The sequence below is a fragment of the Alternaria arborescens genome (genome assembly GCF_004154835.1).
Source record: "Alternaria arborescens strain FERA 675 chromosome Unknown contig_8, whole genome shotgun sequence".
Classification (NCBI taxonomy): domain Eukaryota; kingdom Fungi; phylum Ascomycota; class Dothideomycetes; order Pleosporales; family Pleosporaceae; genus Alternaria; species Alternaria arborescens.
Window position 1 is genome coordinate 645,803 of NW_021167863.1, and position 21,552 is coordinate 667,354.

Consider the following 21,552-nt stretch of genomic DNA (forward strand, 5'->3'; position numbering starts at 1 on the left):
ATGCAGCGCCAGAGCGATGTCACATCTCGATCATAACTATTCTGTCGTGCCAGTCCGCCTGTGGTTCACTTACTGAGCGCAGGAGATGGGCTACCTGGGGTAACATATTGTTATTAGGACTCTCAACCAACCCAAAAATATGAATACACCACTAGTGTTGTTGCGAAAGCTGTAATGAGATGTTTCAGTTGCTCAAGTATCACTCCATGCCATGCCAGCTCCGAATAAACGAAAACTCGACAAGAACCCTTGTAACATGCATGTAAGATCAATGTATTATTCAATATGCGTTTGAGCATCATTTTTATGTTATTCTGAAGGATGCTAGCACTCTCACATCCAGCCTTCCCAACAGCGCTAGGGTACGGTTTGAGTCTATTCTTCAGTGAGTACTCGTTCCTAAGACAGTATGGTTCTAAGTAGACTACTTTGAGATAAGATGTACCACAAAGATTGTTAAGTAACATGGCAGCATGACACCAGAAATGCTCAAGGTCTTCCTGACAACTAGATCGGAACTTTGAGATGTCATCTGTAACAGAATCGTGGCACGTTCAACAACTCGTCTAAAACCTTGATATTACCGCGGACATGATGGCTCACACGCCATAAGACTTTGTACTCATCAGCCACAGCCCAAAGACTAACCATTGCCATCAATGCCAACCCGTCTCAGATCCTCAGAACCCATCCAATAATACCGCATGCGCGTGATTTTTCCGTGGAACAGCCGTCCACGCGCACATCCCAGAACAATCGCTGGAACCAATCACCTGGAACCACAAATGAGCAACGCATCATGATCGGCAGACCTTGTCGCGATAACCTGCTTCTAGTGACTTCACTATTTTTTCACATCAGTGGAACCTTATGCTTAACCTTGCATCGATAGCTGTAGCCAAGAAAGACTTGCGCCGCGGAAGTTCGGATTGACATGGAGACAGATTGTGGATAAAGGTCGTCATTCGCGTGGAGCTGGGAAAGGATATCCGGTTGACATTGCCGGCGATCCTCAAGCGTATGTACCGTGTTAGAAAGCAATAGCCGTGTACGCATCATTGGGCGAGTGTGTTTAATCCTTCGTTGCGGTAGACGTCGAGAAGCTATCAGCGACTTGCATGAAACCGTTCTTGTCAAGCTTTTCTTCATAGCTGACATCGGTTGAAACTGCTTAGATGGACCGGATTTCGACCGAACTCTATACTTTTAAAAAAAACGACGTCAATAGCTTCCTACGCCAAACACTAGGAGTCGACGATGATGAGAACTTGAGTTTGGAACACAAGCCAATGAAACTCTATTGCAACTTCGGATGCCGTTCCCGTCAAAACTGCAAACGCGCCGTTGCTATCGATAGAATGCACTGCGCGATCCCCAGCGCTCTTTCTCAGCCCTATATGACGCCATACACTCGTACTGCATCGGCGGCGGTTCCCCATCATGCTAAATCCACCAAACGTCTGTCCCACATCCATCTCGGATCCGACGGGACAGCAGTAACAAGACAGGGGCCAACGCACCTCTCATTTCGTGCAAGCCAGGTCCGACATTTTTCGGTGGAGCCACGGATTGGGTGAAAGTGTACCGAGGAGAGACCACACCACTATGCAAACTATGTGCTGATATGCAGGCTGTCAAATTCGGCACTGCAGCTTCTGGTAAATGGCCGGTAAATCAATGATACCATTGCGATACTCGCCATATCTACATTTTCTCCCGCGGGCGTCACGCAACCATGGAATCATGGATCAATTGCTGCTGCATTGGGTACACACACCACCATCGCTATCCCCGTGCCTCGGTCCGATTAAATTCTTTTCTTATGCTTTGAAATCCAACATCCTCGTCCACATTGTAGAAGGAAAAATGAAGGCTTCTAGAACGAAAACTTGTTCCATTTGATAGGAGATGCGTGTGTTGGAAAAAGAGAGGCTGAGCCCGCTAGCGTGGGCGGTAATGGGCCCAGATCTCGCGGCGCTCTCACCCTTGTGTGCAGTGCAGCCGTGCAGCTGTACGTGCTTTTGCTTGTGGGATGCATAGCCGACGATGTTACACTTGGAACAAGAGGCTGAATCTAGAGCATGAGACTTGAAGTGTTTTCAGCTTGGGTTGTTCAAGCTGTAGTGTGAGGAGACGTACGATGCTTGCAGTAGGTGGTTGTCAGAGTGTGTCATTTGAGTTGAGACCGGCGTTACCGTCGCTGTGTACAACATGCATGGTGGCAGCTCAACAAGCGTTACCGGTTAATGACAGCAAACGAGGCTTCATGTGAAAAGATGGTCTGAAAGAAGAATACTTTTTGACGTTGATATTACTTTGGGGTATCATTGCTAGCTACAATGGATTCAATACATCCGCTTGTCCGTCCCTCCTCTTCTGCCATAACGTTGCTCAGTACGGTGTGTAGACAAAAAAGTGGCTCCGACAATCTGAGGAATAGTGAAGTGTTGTACAGCATTAATGGTGCTCCAAATGGAGTCAGGTATATCGAGAATAATGAAATCTAATCCCAAGCGTAACCAAAGCCCCTGGAGCCGGCGATGCCGTCTATGAAATCATCGCTTTTTTGTGCACATACGAAAGCCATCTCTTTCATCAAATCATCGTCCCATGCGCCCGCTTGTTGGTCGCTGAAAAATCGTATCCGCAAAAACGTACTAGGAGATCAAAGAGGAATACTGTACAGTCGAAAGGAAATAGCCCAAAACACCGAATGATTCAGTTCCGACCAGCGACAACTGAATGCGATGCAACCAGGTGCGTGACCACAGATGTGAGAGACGCGGGAATAAGCACCACTCTTGGCTGTGTCCAAGACAATGAAGACACGCTTGCTGTCGAAGTCCAGATCGGCAAAGAAGAATCTTCGTGCGTAGCATTTCATCCGTGTGGTCAGCTGCGTGCCATAGAACAGTCGCGGCTGTTCTGGCGTCTGCAGAGCGGAGATGATGCAGGGGCACGGCTTCCGCGGAAATCGGTGAACATTGCGCATTAAGCTATGCTCAGTCGTGGTTACCTCCACGCCTGCGGTGCTTTCCGGGGAAGTCAACCTCGGGATGCACGACGCGCATATGGCGTGTCAATGCGTCATTGCGCGAGAAAGTCTTTTCCTCGACGCAAAGTGCGCAGCGAACCTTTTGCTTGCGCGCGTTGTGTATTGTGTCCTCGTGACGTGTGAGGTCATAAGGGCGGGAAAATACAGTGTTGCAAGGCTTGCCAGTCGTGGGGTTGATGCGCTCACACTTGTGGGGTCCCGCTTGCGAATTACGCTCCAAAATAGCCGCCGACGTCATAGCCGTGCTGAGATTGGCACTTCGATGACCCTCACGCTTATGCTTCTGAAGCTTTTGTGGGGTCTCGAAACGCTGGGAGCAGCCATGGTACGTGCATGAGTAGGTACCAGACTCAGCAGTGGTAGATGTTGGCTTTGTCATGTAGCGGTCGGACAAGACGCTGTTCTGGCTGCCGTTCGGTGGCTCAGCTTCGCTTGCGCTAGATTCCATCGACGTCAAGTGTGCAGGAAACTCGGGTGTCTGGTCGACGGCCGACGCCATAGTGTTGGGTGTTGATCGGTACTGAGATGGCGCGTTCATAGGCAAACTGTGCATGTTCCCTATTGATGGTGTGGCGAAGTTGAAGCTGGACGACTGTTGTAATGATGGAGCGGTTGCAGTAGAGAAGTTTGGTGAGAATTGTGGTGTTGCCCAACTGTCGCGACCGTAGGACTGTGATGAGGATGGTGCGTCGAAGCTGGATTGAGTAGCAGTCCTATATTGTTCGCCACCATTGTATTGGCCGTCGTACTCGCTAGCGCCACTGTCCGGGAACAGTGGAACCTTTGACTCTTCGTCCGATTCCCGGAAGTCCAGTAGGGCATCCTTGGGGGAGATGGTCTTTGGCTCGGAATCATCGCTCGATTGCATCTGAGACTTCATAGCATAAGCCGCGTCAGCCTGGCGATTTTGCTCACGTGCAGCAATAGCAGTGTTCATGGGTGAGTTGAACGAGTTGCTCGGCTGACGGTAAGGTGAGCTCTTGCGGAAGGGTGAGTCACTTCTTGAGGCAGTGCTGCTTGGCGACTGTGAGCGCGCGTACTGTGCTGCCTGGAGCGCTCGCTGTACGTTTTCGTTGGCGTTGCTGCGGTATGGCGAGAGCAACGAAGACTGTGCTGGCTTTGATTGCGACACTGTTTGGGTGACGGCACTGGGCTCGTAGAAGCCAGTGTCGGCAGCAATGTCGGTGTATGTCCTTTCGAACTTGGGTACAGGGCGCATATCTGGTTCATCGTAAGCACAGAACTGATTGAAGAGCCAGGAGTCTATCCTGCAGAGGTCCTCACCATTGGCAGGCGTCTTGAAGTCCATGTCGTCCTGTGCTGTGTGTGGCGTAGCAGGAGAGTCGTGACCGTAACTTGATACTGATTGCCCAGTGGAGTGCGCGTAGTCTGGTACGTCATCACTCTGGTCCATGAGCGCTTGCTTCATCGACATATGGGCTGACATGGTGTGGTCCATGTTTGGGGCAAAGTTGCTGCTGAAGTTGTTGCCGTTCATGAAGGAGTCTTGAGTAGGTGTTTGAGAGGGTGTAGGCAGATGGTTCTGGAACGACCTTTTGGATATGTCAGCCATGTTCAATGAGTCAGCCAGCGCGGTTTCGTGCGAAGGCGAATATTCAGGGCGAGCGACGTACTGGTAGCCTGATGAAGGTCCGACGGCTTGGTACTGCGAGGCACTTGAGCCTACAGAAGACGACGATGAGGCGCGCTGGTGGCCGCGGTTGCGGTTCTGGTTCTGCGAAGGTGTCTGGAGAGATTGACCTTGCACGTTACCATAGTTGTTCCAGGACTCGAGTCCAGTGTTGGTGTTGTTGGCCGAAAGCATCGGGGGTTGTGCGAAGCCCTGAGGAAGCTGTGGTGTTGGTGTCGACTGCTGAATGCGGATGGCCGGGTTTGCGAAATCGGTATATGCGCTCGTCATGTACAGGTTGGGTGCACTACCAGACGAAGTGCCGTAAATTTGTTGCTGAGACTCGACGTAGTCGTTGAGGAGCTTCTGGTCGTAGAGGTGTTGTGCAGCGAATTGCTGGGGTAGTTGTTGAAAGGAGGAATGTGAAGATGGTGGTGACGGTATGGTTGAAAGGTGGTGACGTTGTGTGGGTAGCGCTAACATAATGGTCGGGAGGAAAAGTAAGGGACCAGCGTGGGTGGCAAGTTACTTATACTAGTGGGCTACCGGCCGATGACTCGGGTAGTCTTCGCCGATTTGAGTGAAAGACCACTTGATGAGGTGATCTAGGATGGCAGTCGGTGGAAGACTGTCGAACAAAGCTGTGTTTGCGTCGGCTATGCTCGGATTATCGGAATTAAGAGCCTTCGTGCGTGTCGTATGAAATTGCAAATTGCTGAGCGATAGTTTCAACGGCTTGGGCTGCTGAGAATACGCGGATTCGGTTTCCTTTCATACCTCATCCTATGACGCAACGTTGGAACCCAGGTTGTGTTGCTTTGCAGGGGTATATACGCTAGGGATACGCCAACGCGCAAGAGCGGCGCGATCGACACCACCCTCACACACCCTGCATACGGCCGCCGCGGGCCCTGTCCGACCGAAGGCTGTGCAAACCCCGGCAGACGAGATCCTACCATACAGAGTTTTCCACATGCACTCGGATAGCAGCCGAGATAGCTTCACTCAACGTCCATGAGCTGCTCCCAAAATACCGAGCAATCGCCTGTATGCATCCAGGCGATCTCCGCAGGCATGCACTCCACGTGAAACGGAGCCCTGCGAACCGAACCGTTATTCATCGCTGTGGCCGTCCGCTTAGTCTGTAGTCGACGTGTAGCCTGTAGGCCACTGTGCGACGGACCATCTCCAGGCGTCTGGCTGTGGTGATACGGCCGTGTCTGGTCCAACAGCTGGCCGCTTCTCGCAGGGACTACAACGTTCCGAGACGGGCTGAACAGCATCGTTTACATGCCGAGCTACTCGACAACGCATAGTGGATTACGAATACTGCTGGATAGTAACAGATGGAGTACGCGAAAGCACCAGCCACACCTCTGGCCAGCGCCTGTATTGGTCACATGTTTGTCCGCGTGACTCACAGACAGTCACTGCCATTTGAGCATTGGCCTCAAGACCACGATATGATAGTGCTTTCAGCTTGTGTCTGTCGGCACGTGAGACCATATGGCCTCGTTTGCAGACAACCGTCAATAGCTCTACCCCATACTCTATACTATTGATAGCTGGATCTGGTGGCCAAACGGCTCCCGAGGACCACTCTGCTGGCTAGCACAATGCACATCTCTTGATGAGATGCTGAAACTGGAGATCGATCCACGAACCAATAAACTGGGATACGCACATACCAGCTGCAATACTACTGGATCAAGCCAGACTACCATCTATTCTGCAGATGGAAGCTACACTTCCGTTTCGGCACTGGCACCATCCTCTACTCAACAACGGCACTGCCGTGCAACATCCCTACAGGTCGAGTACAGCCAAGATCACACAAGGAAAACTCTTCACCAAAACTCTCCTTGCACAGGTGTGCTGAAAAACGACATATGCAACGTGTTGCAGGCATCCTGTGGAGTTGCATAGTAACCCTAAACCAACGTGGCATCGCATCGAACGCCCCGAATGGGCAAGATCGGTGGGGAAATACTCGGATATGCAGGGACTCTTGCGCCACTGTGTGGCAGTGCCAGCCCTACCGTATTCACGGGTAATGTAACTCGTCGCTTGCTCCGAGATCTGGACCCTTATGCATCCATCGAGAGCACTAGCCACATTTCTAAGCCGGTGCGCGACCATCCGAGGCTTCTGTAGCATTCTGAAGCCACATTTCGAATACTTTTTTTTTCTGTGATTCGCATACTGATTAGATGTTGTGTCTTTTCTGTCGCTTTCGTGTTGCGTCCCCCTCCGTCGGACCGAACAAATGCTATTTCTTCGCTTACGACAATAATGACATCATCTCCCCGAAGTTTCCTCAGCATCTTTTCTTCGCATTCCATCCAAAACGACTGCCGTGCAGAACTCCTGCTTTACGCTTCTATTTTTGCGAAGCAATACGTCTCCAATGAATATCCTTTCCCTGACGTCTTAGTTGACGTTCTGCTGGTCATTGAAACTGCCCATCACTTCTCGAAGGTCGCTCAATACGGTCATGGATCGCCAACGGCTGAGCGGGCACCATCCCTAGCCTTTCTGCCCGCCAATCCGCGAGCGCGGGATGATGAGACCCTGCGTCGGCTTGATTTCGACAAAGTTTCTGCCGGTCCACCTGCTTCCATCGGCAACATGACTGTCGATCATGACGCCTGAGGCACGATAGTCGCGTGTCTTACGTTCTCCACTCACAGCGCAGTTGTGACATACTAAACGCACCGATCAATACACTGTACATCTTCCACTATCGATATTAATGCTGGCTCAAGTATTATAGTGTTCCTCTTTTCTTATCAATACTCCATCTGCCGGGATGAGAAATTTTCAACTTCTGCACGCATATGCAGGGCACCTGTCTACCCGATGTTCTGCCGCCCAACGTTTCTTTTGGGTTTGTAGGGCTTGGAAATGTAACAGGGCGTTGACCGATTCCGGTTTTGCTCACCATGGCATTTCAGAACTTGGTTTCCAACGTCATCTGTCATGCACGCAGTTACAGCCGCTCTCCTGACTGTTGCATCACCTCGATAATTGTTTCTTTGGCCATGAACACATGCAACTCAATTCAGTGGATTCTGCGACGCCCAATGCTACGATACGGGGTTCATCCGGTCGTTCGGCCGGTCGAGCTGGTGATCAGCCGAGTCCGATCTCACCACACCATACGCTGACTGCATTCTCCGCATTCTGTTGGTCCTCAACACTCAAAAGCACTTTTACTTCCCTTTTCGTGATCCGGTGGCATCATCTCGGCCGTATTTTGAACGATTTTGCGCCGAGCATTTAAGCGCGAAGACGCGCGGAGTTGCGCTATCTCCGGGACCCCATACGATTGCAAATTATCCAGCTGTTACTCAGCGCTGACCGAGCACGAATCCTGTCGTTATGCCAGTCGGCTGTTTGTCGTTGCTCCGAAGTAAACCCATACGTGCTGCATACGGGAATCCTATAAATCGTCGGCGTAAAATAGCCGGTGCAGGCAGCTAGTATATATTACGAGCGTCTTGCGAGGCTGATGTTTACAAGTGGTTAGATCGTGATAAAATAGGCAACGGTTTATGTACTGAACACGAGTTCCTATACGAGTGGGTGTTCGCACGCTAAGCCCTCTGTCCGTGGGCTGCCCTTCTCAGATCTTGCTCTCGCTAATCTGTGATCAGTAGTGTATCTCCACATGGCAACACTGTCAGCTTGGGGGCCGCGTAGGCTTTGGCCACCCTGCATGTCAGCCTCGCAAGCCTCCACGTTGCTTCGATGTAAGCTTTTGGGCCGTAAACTTTTGCCTTTCGGCGAAAACATACCGTGCAACGGTCATCCACGTACACACGTATACATGAGCTTTAGCGTTGATCTTATTTGGATCTTGGTATTCGTTCTAGTCTTATCAACTTTGCCAAACAGTCTTGGATGTAGAGCGCCCTTTCGTAAACTACTTCGCAGCCTCGAGTGACTCTGCAATATGCTTTCGTTCATTAGGATTACCTTACCGCCCGTACAATTTCAATCAGTTCCTCCTCCTCTACCTAGGTAGTCTCATTACCATCTCTTTGAATCTGGAACGATCCAAATGAAACTCTTGTCTCCCCCAAACTGCACATAGATATTGCTTAACTTCAATCTTTTGGAGCAACACTGTGACGCCCATAAACTTGTTGTCAAGTAGTAGCACTCGTCGAAACATGGAGCTTCACGCATTCAAGTGCAGCGAACCACCAAAACATCCAAAACCTACACATAACAGGACCTCAGCCCTCAAAAACGCGCAAAATTAAGATCGCAAGAGTTGAAGACGTATGTGCAGTGGTTTGTTGGCTTCTATAGGATTTACGGGTCGTTCCGGCTTTTGCGGCTTCTGCGCATTTTGCGGGTTTTGACCTAGGCACGATATAAACCACGAGAATAGAAGCACTCGAAGCAGAACCACTATCATTTACGATTCCATGTATCTCAAAAACACGCAATCATATCATCTTTCTCTGCCAGCAAGCTCAACCCTCGACCTTTTCTTCTGACAGCATGGCCCCATTAAGCGAAGTGATAAAGATGCTCGTAGGCCAAGCATTTGGTAGGACTTGGGTTCCGGAAACCAATCTGAAGGAGAAAACAATCGTTGTGACAGGTGCGAATACCGGTCTTGGTCTGGAATGTGCGAAGCACTTGTACGTGGGTTCCCGCATCAAAAAACCATTGTAACTGACTTCAAGATCTGCAGAGCTCGCAAAAACGCAGCTACCATCATTCTCGCTTGTCGCGACACGAAGAAAGGCCAAGCTGCCGTAGAAACGATCTATCGAGATACCTCTTGCACAGGCCACACCAATATCGAAGTCTGGGAACTAGACCTTGCCAATTACCAATCTGTACTAGCTTTTGGTGAGCGAGTTCGCACTCAACTTCCCCGTCTCGATGCGTTCATAGCGAATGCTGGCATGGAATTGCAAGAGTTCAGGAAGGCAGAAGATCTCGAGATACACTTGACCGTCAACGTTGTATCAACCTTCCTTGGCGCCATTGCCGTCCTTCCCAAGCTCCAGGAAACAGCCAAGACGCATGATGTGCAGACTTCATTGACGTTCTGTGGCTCAATGTATCACATCTTTGGTCCGGATGATGAGTTTGAAGCTGGCTTACCGGATGACAAAGACATGTTCGAAGAGCTTAGCAACCCTGTGAGGACGGACATCATCTGGCGCTATGCCTTGAGCAAGCTAATGGACCACCTTTGCTTCCATGAACTCACCAAAACGCTCTCGGAAAGTGCGACAGACTATTCCCAGGTGGTAGTGAACCTCATCAACCCAGGGTGGTGTGGTACTGAGCTGTCGCGCGCCAAACCACATCCCTTTGGAGAGCGAGTAGCTTTTGCGTTGATGGGCTGGACTGCTGAGAAAGGGAGTCGCGCCTATGTTCATGCAATAGTGGTGGGCAAGGAAAGTCATGGAAAGTACCTATCGGAGTGTCAAGTCAAGCAAGAGTCTCAGTTTGTACAGAGTGAAAGGGGTCGACACATTCAAGAGAAGGTATGGAAAGACTTGGTGAGCAGATTTGGCAAGATTTCTCCCGAGATTATGAGCTTCATTGGCTAGTATGGGTTCATATTTTATGAGCATGTATCGCAGCGAAGACATGTAATTAAGGTGGCGAGAAGTTGATGTCTCGGACGAAGTTATCCCACGCCAGCCACGGTGTCTCGTTTCCGTCTTCGTTATCGTTGTATTGAGGTCTGACATGATCTTCCAGACCTAAGAAAGGCACATTCAAATCATCTTCGTTCATACCCCAGTTTGAGAGATCAAACAAGTCATTGTTGGAAGTAGAAGAGCAGGTCTGCTCTGTCACAATCGGTACAGGAAAAACTGTCTCTGTTCCGATCGCGAGATTCTTGTTCCCAGCAGTATCTGGAGTCTTTCTCAATCTCTGTACCCGTCGCATTAGCTTCGCGATGGGCTTCCACAGCAGTCCAGACTCTGAATCCGCTACTAGTCGCGCATAATGCCGGAAACTTTGTGTTGCGATAATGTATGATCGGTCAGATGACGGTTCTTGAGGTCGTACCATCAGTTCCGCAAGCAAGACCGCAAGTGCATGCCATTGCACCCAGTTCTTCCAAGCCCAAGGCTGGAGCTCGACCGGAATAGGCTGGAGGTGCTGCTCAAGGACCTCGGTCGCGGATTTCATGATATCGAAGTCATCCCACGGAGGGACAATATTGTGTGGTTGTCTATAGGGTGGTCTTCGAGCCAGGAGTTGCATACTGACAATAATCTTTTGAGCAGACATTCTTCGGAGCATCTCCAGCGGGCTATCATAGATATGAACATTGGTTTTTTCGCTCAGGATAGACGTCTTAAATTCGTTTAGCAGCCCCACCTTCTTAGTCCACTGTTCCCACCCATTTTGGACGCCATCTGAGATCTCGTACAATCTCCGTTGACATATCATTGCTTCATAGATCATGGCAGTATGCGACATTTCGGTAGGATACTGCAGGGAGGGTTGAAGTACCTTGTCTGTTGGGTGCATATCATCATCGTTGATGTTTAGTGGAGGTGCTCGGAAGGAGATAGAAGGCAGGATAGGGATCGTACCGCGATCTAAGGCTGAATGGGTATCAAGGATCCCGATTGCAAAGAATAAGCGCTGACGTAATTGGAGATCGAATGGCGAAAAGTCTTTTGGGTCTTCCTCTCCAAGTCTCAACAGAGTAGCAGCACGCACGGCAACCGCAACAAGCGTCCATGTGTAGGCGCCGCTACAGCATGTCCTTAATCCTACCTAAGCCCTCTCGTCAGCTTTCACGTATGTATCAGGAGCAGACCTTCGCGGAGATTGACGCACAAGATACACTACGAAAGTTTGTAGTGTAAAGACGTCTGGGCTTTGTAGTAGGTTCGATCGGACAAGCAATTCCTCTACAGCAGAGCGATAGTGTTGAAGCATATCTGATCTTTCGCCCAAGCCCATCACTTTTGCTTCACTATCGGTGATAGTGCATAGTGACATGAAATATATAGCGAACTCGAACATACGCGTGGAGAAAGGAGGCGAGACATCCTGAGGCTGTGTATGACTCGCTCTAATGACTGATAACACCGTCGGCCAGTGAGTCATCTTATATACACTGTCTACTCGATAATGGTATAGATGAAGCAGTGTTTCCCGTACGTCCGGCGAGGGATTATCATAGCGAATGGCATAGCTCTTTGACCATTGAGGAAATAGTATCGCGTTTGTCGAGCATGTGTCTCCGGCAGCCTTGTCTGTGACCTCAACGTCATGTGTATTTGCTTCATCTTCAGCATTGTCCTCTAACGCCTCTCGCAACCCGTGAACTTCGCTGGAGAGGGCATTCCAGAAATCCGGCGCTACGAAGTCAGCGATCTTCTCACTAGCTACACCCACAAGCCCATCGTTTCTCAAATTGCCAAGAATTGGAATTCGGTCTGATGCGATACCCTGACTTGCTGTTTGCTTGGACTGCTGCTCTAGGAGAATCTCTATTCGCGCAACGCGTGCCGCAAGGTCCCTATTCGAAGCCAATCCCTTTGCTGTCTTGCCACGGGGTAGACGCGCCCGTTGTACAGCATGGCAACTGAGGCCTGAATTCCGGCAAGCTGAACATGGAGCGCCTTTATCGCATTTGATCTTTCGTGACTTGCACTGCTGACACGCCAGACGCGGAGGTGGGTTCATGCTCTCGCCCTGACGCTGGACGAATCGATATAGAGAGCACGCGCGAATGCACACTAATGACTAGTCGAGTCAGCATCCTTCACGAACTCATCTTCGGGTGTGAGTATGTTACGTGTGTCAATGTTAAAGAGTCAAGTGTGCTGGGGCGGACGTTATTTCCCACACTGTTATCGCCAGTTCCACAAGGGTCACAGAGGTGCGCCAGCCATCGCGCCTTGCCGCATTCGGCATAGAACTAACATGGGATCTCGAACACACCTTCTCCATTTCCATTACAGCTGGAGCCTTTCACTTTGCGGATTGCATTCGTCCAAGACGCTCGAAGACTACACGGATAGACGAGTCCAAATACTGAGCTTGCTGCCTGTCTTGCGTCTCGTACAACGCTAGCCACCCGGGCTACCCCATAGTGCGCCTTCGCCTTCCGCCCTGGCCCAGCCGTGGATGAGCCTCAAGCGCGCCGACTGCTAATCCGCTCCAAAACCGAGTACGATGGTAATCTCCCCTGAATACCCAGGCTTAGAAGTTAAAGTCTGTGTTGGTGGTCAGCAGTTGCATGAGTACGATGACGACGAAAATGCTACACTAAAGACAATCACCAAGTACATAGAAGCGCGCTCAGACTGCAAGTTCGTGGTCGCTGCCACCTTCCGGCCGCCATTTTCGACTCGCTACCATGTCAGAGCGCAACTTTCGATTGATGGGGTCTCTGTGGCTAAAACGTTTTGCGAACGAGAGAAACTCCTCCAAAAACAAATCGAGATGCGTGGACGTCGGTCGCAACGAAATGGAGAATGGATCAAACAAGACTTCTGCTTCGCCAAATTGAACATTGGCAAGTACCAGAAATGGTATGTTTTCGCTCGCTAACAGGATGCGCAGTCGAGGAGGCGCATGGGCCTGTCCCTAGTGCTGCTGTTTTGAAGCAGACTCTCAGTACTAAAGGACGTATCACCATAGCCTTTCAATTCATCGAAAGCTACCAAGATTTGGGACTAGATCTCCGACCACCCAGCAACAGTCGCCATGAACTTGAAGCGCTGAAGGAAATCCCGGAGAAAGCACTCAAGGGTGACGCATTATCACATCAAGCAGTGTAAGTAAACGACGGGTGAAGCGCTACATAGGCAAAGGGCTAAATTTCCAAAGTTTGTCAGCGCCTCGAACATGCCGTGCAGGATCCTTCTCATCTCCCAGAAGACATTATAAGTTCGTAGACCAGGAGCCTTTCGCGACTTTCCACTTCAAATATCGGTCACTTGGTGAGTCCTAATCACGTTCACACCACGGCACTTACTAACATCAATAACTTCTGAGCGAGCCTCAAAGCACTTCGAATTCTTCAAATCACCGAGCCCACTTCTGTTCCTCTGGAAGACAGGCCCGAGGAGGACCTTACCCCAGCGGAGCTGAAAGAGCTACTGCGTCGCGTGCGACAAGTACGTATGCGCTGCAACTTGCTAACACCAGTACTAAAACACGAATAGCGAGAAGCAGAAAGCAAACCTATCAAGCAGGAAGTTGTTACTACTGCTAGAGTCAAGCGCGAAACGACCATTGACGACGAGGATGACGTGATCTATGTGGAGACGCGACAAAGCAAACGTCCACGTATGGATCAGACCGTCATCATGATAGACTGAGAGTGAAACTTGTTTCCGTTCTCATAATGGCGAGATCGATGATAGTATCGGAATATTAAAAGACGGCCCTATTCTGAACTTGTCATGAGGTGGAAGGATATTGTTGCATTGTTGGCACGAGAATACGCGGGCTCTGGCATGATTGATGGACGCTGCCGTATACTGCCAAGGCAGTCCACATTGAGTTACTCTAAGATTCGTATGTATGTACATGTGGTCGATCATACTAAAACATGTCTTTCGTGACAAAGAGGTCATGGTTGTGAGGCCTAGAGATCGAAAGTGTCGCCGAGGCGTGGACGACGATGGCATGCAACTGGATCGAGGACATGCATCAACAATACGGGAGCTTGTACTGGGCGATCGTATCCTCTACAGTTGTTGTACTTGGAGTTAAAGCTCGGAAAATAATCGACGGATTCCATCGACACAGTCGGTGGTAGGAAAGCGCACGATCCGGATAGATTTGTGTTTGACGAATGTCATTTTAGAACGTGGCGAACCTTCGCTCACTCACCTCAATTCGAGTAGCTCCGCTTTAGCCTTTGCTTCACGCTTGCTGTAAGTGTACATTGACCTCTCACCTTCCCTCTCGCCTTCACTGTCACCTCTCTGCTTGCCCCACTTGATGCCATATCTGTGCTCAGCCAGACATCCTGCTACCTTTGCAACCTCTCGCTGCCGAAGCGTTTTACCACGCCGAGAGTGAGCAGCCCACAATATCACCATGGCGATCCATAACGACTATCCCGGTTTGACAGTACAGATCATATGTGGTGGCAAGCCTATTGAGGAACACGTGTATGAAGAAGACGAGGAGCGGGAGGAGCCTAAGACTACGACACGATACATAGAGAGCCAGTCAAACGCGGAGTTCGCGATCAAGACCACCTTCAGGCCACCCCTTGCGCCGCTGGACCTAGATGTGGTCGTCTATCTAGATGGGATCAAAGTGGGCGGACTGATAGTACAAAAGCACCGGATGCTGAATGAAACTTACGTTCAGTCAGCGACCGAGTGGAAAGAAGGCCAGAAATGGCGGGCGTCTAAATTTTTCTTCTCAGACCTCAACGTGGGTAAGTAACTCTTAGTTAAAGTTACTAAACGCCATAGCGCGATGCTGACACATCTCCAGTACAAGAAGATAGTGAGACATTAGCGGAAAAAAATCTGGATGCACTGAGTCAAGTGGGCACAATCTCTGTTGTGATTACCCCAATTCTGAGCATGCTGAGAGAACGAAGACCAAAAGGCCGGAAGCGGGAACTGAAAGAGTTTGGAATGATCTCCGAAGAAACTGTTAAAGATGATGTGCGTTCCCATGTAATAGGGTACGTTCATATCCAGGATTTCATTCAACGAAATGCTAAAGAGACGTGGGGCTTGCACCAGCTCTAGCCATAAAAGCGCCCAATCAGTACAGTGTTAAAAACGCTAAAGAGCCTTTGGTAACATTTCGATTCAAATATCGCTCGATTGGTAAGTCATCACATTTCACCAGCTAGATTGAGACTCACGTCGCAGCAGCCGCACTCAAATCTCTCGGTATAATACCTCGCTCACCAAGCCCTTCTCGAGACACACAACCGAAGTTGGTCAAACAGGATAATGCACTGGAACCATCGCCAGAGTTCTGCCCGGGTAATGCGTTACCAACTGTCAATCTCCAGGCAGAAACTGCTAGTGTCATGCCAGTTTTACTCCAACAAAACTCCCTCAACAATCAAAGCGCGCAGTCCAGTCTTACGAAGAAAGACATAATAATCTTGATCAAGCATTATCGCGGCAGTAGTGATGGTCTAGAGGGCCTCTCAGAGAAGGATCTCGCCATCTTGCTCAGCTCCTACCGGGTGAGTGCTCAAAGAGGCAGATTTGCACTGATGCTAATACGATGCAGGGCGATAAGCCAGATGACACACCCATAAAGCAAGAACCTGTCTTCTCAAAAAGAAGAGTAGGCATCAAGCGTGAGTCGGTTGAGGACAGCGTTGCGCGCGGGCAAGGAAAGAAGCGCAAGATGGAAATCATAGTTTTGGATGACTGAGCCGCATGAATGTTTGAAGGAGAAGCCTCTGCTAGGATACAATCCTTGCACTCATGTGAGGATATGAAAGTTTGGGGATTTGATATCTCATGGTATTCAGTAGCTGAGTAGCAGTTGTCTTTGGGTTCGAAGTCGGAAAAAATACGAACAAATGTCGAAAAGCAGTCAAAGTGAGATTGGAGTAAAATTCCTTTTAATTGAACATGAAGCGTTCTGCGAGAATTGAAATTACCACAAACGACATGTATCTATTCCTAACTTGATCTGGTCTTCATGTGACCTTTTTCAACTCTGCAATCTACCAACGGGCAGCCGTCGCAGTAGGAGTAGCATATGTTTTGCTCCAACTCGCGGTGTACTTTGAGCTCCCCACGATCGTCTGACTCTTGACATCGGCAAACGTCGCGCTCGTAACCACGCTATCGGTTCCGATCCATGTGCTCCATGCAGTCGCTGTTGTGACACCCGTCACAGGTCCGACAGAGACTGCGGTGGTCTCAGGCCAAGCACCAGACCATACAGTAGGTCCAGGGATGACGTAGTCGGTAACGCAGGGAGTGGTGGAGGTTTTTGGCTTCTTCGTCTCAGTAGAGCAGTATACCTGTACCTATTAGCGAACAAACTCAACATCAGAGCCTGGATAGACGAGGGCCTCACGTTGTGTACGACACCAGGATCCTCGTAAGAGTACGCTCCTGGAAAGCTTACACCCTCGGGTAACTCAACCTCGCCGTCGCCTTCGACCAGTATCTGAACGCAGTCGGGATAGAACTGTGCGCCTCTCTTTGGGTTTTGCACGTAGCTCACATCGCCCTCATGTAAGCCAACCATCTCTGCACGAATGATATAATGACCCGCCTTCAGACCTTCAGGTACCCGGACATTCATATGACCAAAGTGTTTCGCAATGTCGCTTGTAGTACTCCATTTGCCAGCTTGTGGAAAGGGGTTGCTTTCGTATTTTCCGGAGTGCCAAAGCTTGACGAAGGAGTTCTCTGTAGGTGGATCAGGTGAGATATATATGAGCGAAGGACCGTGATGTGAGTTGGCGATCACATCGTCAGTGTCGTTACGTATCTCGTGGTGCCAGTCGAACGTAAGGTTATCTCCAGGCCGAACTTTGATAGTGTCGTGGGCTTGGATATCACCCATGACGTTGCATCGCATGTCAATGGAGTCAAGATCCTTGACAGGCGAGTTGTTGTAGCCGCCTTTGCCATTCTGGCCATTGTACGCAGGAATTCGAACGCCCTTGAACGTGCCTTGATCTACACCGTTGACGAAGACACCCTGAAGGAATTAGTAATGCGACCTGATAAGCTTAGTTCGGAACAAACATACCCAAATGAAAGTATGAGCACACGCCTGACCTGTAAGGAGCGAGAGGAGAAGAGCAGAAATGCGAGCCATGATGCCTGATTCTAGCAATGACTAGACCTAAAAAGCACAGAACACGATGTGTGAAGAACACTACGGACATGGCGAATACATATATATCCAAGTGTCCGATGCTTCATACAGCACGTCGGCAGGTGATGAGGCTAGTGTATTGCAATGCAATATACCCGATCGGCCCCAGATTGTTAATCTATCATGACTTCGGGAACGTCCAAACACAGCTGCAGGTCTGGAGATTCCAGCGGGAACATCGGACGTGTCTCCGTCAGTGTGTTAGTGAAACCGTAGACCGCATTCGATGGTCGGGGTTGACAGATGTGTTGTTATATGGACTACACGAAGCCCAGTTACTTCACTACCATCGGCCGCTTCTAGCAGACTCAATATGGGGACGTTCGCCTAAGTAACAAATTGCTTGAACGCGAACGCGATGGCATGAATGCTTGCTACTGCCAAACGGTATAGCCTGATCGCAAAGGACCGTTGTCATCATGTAACAGTACTTGGACATGTCTCGGTGCGGACTGGGTGATAGTAAGCATGCTATGCAGAGAAGAGACGAGTTCTTATCTCAATTGCGATGTGATTGATCACCTCGAGGCTACAGTCGACAGAAATGTATGTTACTTTCAGCGACTATGGTTATCCATGGGTTATGTAGATGTTGATAAACACATCGCGTAGATGATACGCACTACAGAACAATCGCCTGGAGCCTCTCCCCTAACGAAAGACTCATAGTACTCTTTCAACGCAACGTTGCACATTGATGGATGTGACCTCTGCTGATTCCCAACCTATCAGTATACTCAGAATGAGTTTTCCAGATCGGGCGCCCAGCCATGGGTCTAAATCTCTTCTACGCGCAGCGCGAAAACAGGTTCATTCATTGAAGAAATGGGAACCTGCCGTTAAGTAGTGTTTGGTTGCTGGCGGTGATGAAGAGAAGAAGAGGGAGAGCGAGGAAAATCGCGGTTTTGAGGCTGGCGCAGAGCGGAGCTTCGGTGGCGCTAAGCCTGATCAGGAGCGCTAGGGCAAGAACATCTGGCCGCATCGCCAACTGTGGTATCCACGCATGTTCAAGAGTGTGAGCTCTTAAGACGTTGCAATATCGTGCACTTGTTGCCTTGAGGGAGGGACAGTTGACACATTTCGATTCATTGCTGTATACAATTACAGCTCCACACCCGCGACTGCCACATTTCACACCGCCCCGCCAAATCAATCTCCCATCGTGGGCGCCCTCGGTCCCTCCACCACCAACTCTCTACAGCCCTCCACCACCACCCCAATACCTTCTCGAGTAGCGCGAATAGCCGCAGCTGCCCAGCATGGCCGACTTTGAGACGCTCAAGGATCAGTGGAGCGATATCGAGGACAGGGATGGCGTCCGTCTCAGTTGGAACACGTTCCCCAGCTCGCGCATGGTACGATAGAGAGCCGGTTGTCACCATGGACTCGAGATACTGATTCGGCACACAGGAAGCTTCTCGTCTCGTCGTTCCCATCGGTGCCCTTTACACACCTCTGAAAGAGAAGACGGATACTCCGCTACTCCAGTATGCGCCTGTCGCGTGCAGAGCGCCATGCAAAGCCGTCCTCAACCCCTACTGGTATGCCCTGAGCAGTTTCTGATAGCTGTGCTCGAGCTGACAGTCACGCAGCCAAATTGACATGCGCGCACGCATCTGGATATGCCCCTTTTGTTTGAACCGCAACAATCTTCCCCCGCACTACAAGGACATCTCAGAGCAACAGATACCGCCCGAGCTGCATGCTGGCAGCACCACGATCGAATACCGACTCCCTCAGCCCGTATTGACCCCGCCAATCTTCATTTTCGTTGTAGACACATGCCAGGAGGAGGACAGCTTGAAGGCGCTCAAGGACTCAATCATCATGAGCTTGAGCCTGCTCCCCGCATACGCCCTCGTCGGTCTCATCACATATGGTACAATGGTAGGTATAGGAAGATGACACTAGATGTTCTGTACTGACAGTTGTAGACCCAAGTACACGAGCTGGGCTATACCGAATGCGCCAAGTCGTATGTTTTCCGCGGAAGCAAGGACTATTCCTCCAAGCAAGTCCACGAGATGCTCGGACTTACTCAGATGGCTCCCCGACCTGGTGTCCCCCAGCAGCCTGGCCGACCACCTGTGCCACCCCAGGGTGGTGCTGGCACGCGCTTCATCCTACCCGTGTCGCAATGCGAATTACAATTGACCAACGCTCTCGAGTCGATTCAACGGGATCCTTGGCCTGTCGCGAACGACAAGCGCCCTCTGAGGTGCACCGGTGTGGCACTTAGCGTTGCTGCTGGACTCTTGGAGACAAACTTCTTGAACACTGGCGCCCGTATCATGCTGTTCAGTGGTGGCCCAGCCACCGAGGGCCCAGGTATGGTCGTTGGACCTGAGCTGCGCGAGCCCATCCGATCGCACCACGACATCGATCGCGACAACATCAAATACTATAAGAAGGCCCTGAAGTTTTACGAGGGACTTGCCAAGCGCGTTTCCCACAACGGCCACATTGTAGACATTTTCGCTGGATGTCTGGACCAGGTTGGTCTGCTTGAAATGAGGGGCCTTGCGAACACCACCGGTGGACATATGATTCTGACCGACAGCTTCACGTCGTCCATGTACAAGCAATCCTTTGCGCGAGTGTTCAACAAGGATGCCGATGACAATCTCCTCATGGGCTTTGGCGCCAATTTTGAGGTGTTGACAACAAAGGAGTTGAAGATCACTGGTCTTATTGGACACGCTGTGTCGCTGAACAAGAAGTCTGTCTCCGTTGGTGAGACTGAGTGTGGTATCGGAAACACATGCGCATGGAAGATGTGCGGTATCGATCCTGAGTCTTCTTACGGTATCTACTTCGAAATTGCTAGTCAAGGCGGACCAAACCAGATGCAGGCTGGACAGCAGCAGGCTCTGATTCAGTTCCTTACATACTACCAGCACTCCGCTGGCCAGTACCATCTGAGAGTGACCACTGTCGCCCGCCCTCTGAGTGGTCCTTCCGGTGACCCTGCCATCGCTCAGTCCTTCGACCAAGAAGCTGCTGCCGTCCTCATGTCGAGGATAGCAGTCTTCAAGGCTGAGGTTGACGATGGTCCAGATGTCCTCCGATGGGTTGACCGCATGCTTATCCGATTATGCGCTCGCTTCGCTGAGTACAGGAAAGACGACCCGTCGTCATTCAGGTAAGCATACCTGTATTCCGAGAAGTGGAGTCCTTACTTCTCTTCTGTGTCCATCTGCTTCAATATCGAATACTAACCATTGAACTAGGCTCGAGAAGAACTTCACACTATACCCGCAATTCATGTTCCATCTTCGTCGGTCACAGTTCTTGCAAGTCTTCAACAACTCGCCTGACGAGACCGCTTTCTACCGTCATGTCTTGAACCACGAGGACGTTAGCAACTCCCTGATCATGATTCAGCCAACACTAGACAGCTACGGCTTCGATCACGAAGGCGGCCAGCCCGTGCTGCTCGACTCCAGTTCGATCCAGTCTGAAACTGTCTTGCTGCTTGACACCTTCTTCCACATTCTTATTTTCCATGGCGAAACAATGGCCGAGTGGCGGAAAGCTGGTTACCAAGAGCAAGAGGGCTACGAGAACTTCCGAGAGCTTCTGGAGGCACCGAAGGAAGATGCCAAGGAGCTCATCCAGGACCGATTCCCATTGCCTCGATTCATCGTCTGTGACGCCGGCGGTTCGCAGGCGCGTTTCTTGCTCAGCAAGCTCAATCCCTCGACAACGCACACAACTGGCAGCTACGGAGGCGTTGCGCAAACAGCTCAGACCATTTTCACCGACGACGTCAGTCTGCAGACCTTCATGGACCATCTGATGAAGCTCGCCGTTTCAGGCACAGGCTAGATACGTACTGCCTTTTGAAAGCAATTGTCATCAATCGCGTAGCGGCGGGGCAAAAGAGGAATTGTATGTGTGGTCTTTGTGTTACATCATTAGCGAGAAATGAAATCTTTAAATGACCAAATACCTTCCATCTCGACTTGCAACTATGATATACAAATTTGCTCAAAATAGTAGTTCCTGAACATCAATCTTA

At 50.3% G+C, this 21,552-nt stretch overlaps 7 protein-coding genes across 7 annotated transcripts; 4 read left to right on the forward strand and 3 right to left on the reverse strand.

Annotated features, from left to right (window-relative positions):
* Window positions 1-3,002: 3,002 nt before the first annotated feature.
* Window positions 3,003-5,168, reverse strand: AA0111_g4429 (hypothetical protein; the record flags this gene model as incomplete). Its single annotated transcript, XM_028650431.1, has 3 exons — window positions 3,003-4,276; window positions 4,340-4,608; window positions 4,690-5,168. 3 exons carry the CDS (start codon window positions 5,166-5,168, stop codon window positions 3,003-3,005), a joined length of 2,022 nt encoding a protein of 673 aa, XP_028507812.1.
* Window positions 5,169-9,197: 4,029 nt separating this feature from the next.
* Window positions 9,198-10,267, forward strand: AA0111_g4430 (hypothetical protein; the record flags this gene model as incomplete). The annotated part of the gene is made up of 2 exons (XM_028650433.1): window positions 9,198-9,340; window positions 9,394-10,267. 2 exons carry the CDS (start codon window positions 9,198-9,200, stop codon window positions 10,265-10,267), a joined length of 1,017 nt encoding a protein of 338 aa, XP_028508028.1.
* Window positions 10,268-10,313: 46 nt separating this feature from the next.
* Window positions 10,314-10,934, reverse strand: AA0111_g4431 (hypothetical protein; the record flags this gene model as incomplete). The annotated part of the gene is made up of 1 exon (XM_028650434.1): window positions 10,314-10,934. The coding sequence occupies one exon, from the start codon at window positions 10,932-10,934 to the stop codon at window positions 10,314-10,316; it is 621 nt and encodes a 206-aa protein (XP_028508005.1).
* Window positions 10,935-12,866: 1,932 nt separating this feature from the next.
* AA0111_g4432 (hypothetical protein) lies at window positions 12,867-14,017 on the forward strand (the record flags this gene model as incomplete). The annotated part of the gene is made up of 4 exons (XM_028650435.1): window positions 12,867-13,225; window positions 13,285-13,470; window positions 13,696-13,813; window positions 13,862-14,017. 4 exons carry the CDS (start codon window positions 12,867-12,869, stop codon window positions 14,015-14,017), a joined length of 819 nt encoding a protein of 272 aa, XP_028508027.1.
* Window positions 14,018-14,744: 727 nt separating this feature from the next.
* AA0111_g4433 (hypothetical protein) lies at window positions 14,745-16,061 on the forward strand (the record flags this gene model as incomplete). The annotated part of the gene is made up of 4 exons (XM_028650436.1): window positions 14,745-15,093; window positions 15,153-15,328; window positions 15,523-15,867; window positions 15,915-16,061. 4 exons carry the CDS (start codon window positions 14,745-14,747, stop codon window positions 16,059-16,061), a joined length of 1,017 nt encoding a protein of 338 aa, XP_028508000.1.
* A 298-nt stretch (window positions 16,062-16,359) lies between these two features.
* Window positions 16,360-17,471, reverse strand: AA0111_g4434 (hypothetical protein; the record flags this gene model as incomplete). Its single annotated transcript, XM_028650437.1, has 3 exons — window positions 16,360-16,662; window positions 16,719-17,351; window positions 17,403-17,471. 3 exons carry the CDS (start codon window positions 17,469-17,471, stop codon window positions 16,360-16,362), a joined length of 1,005 nt encoding a protein of 334 aa, XP_028508026.1.
* Window positions 17,472-18,790: 1,319 nt separating this feature from the next.
* Window positions 18,791-21,359, forward strand: AA0111_g4435 (Protein transport protein; the record flags this gene model as incomplete). The annotated part of the gene is made up of 5 exons (XM_028650438.1): window positions 18,791-18,886; window positions 18,942-19,072; window positions 19,124-19,418; window positions 19,466-20,673; window positions 20,762-21,359. 5 exons carry the CDS (start codon window positions 18,791-18,793, stop codon window positions 21,357-21,359), a joined length of 2,328 nt encoding a protein of 775 aa, XP_028508025.1.
* Between the last annotated feature and the right edge of the window lie 193 nt (window positions 21,360-21,552).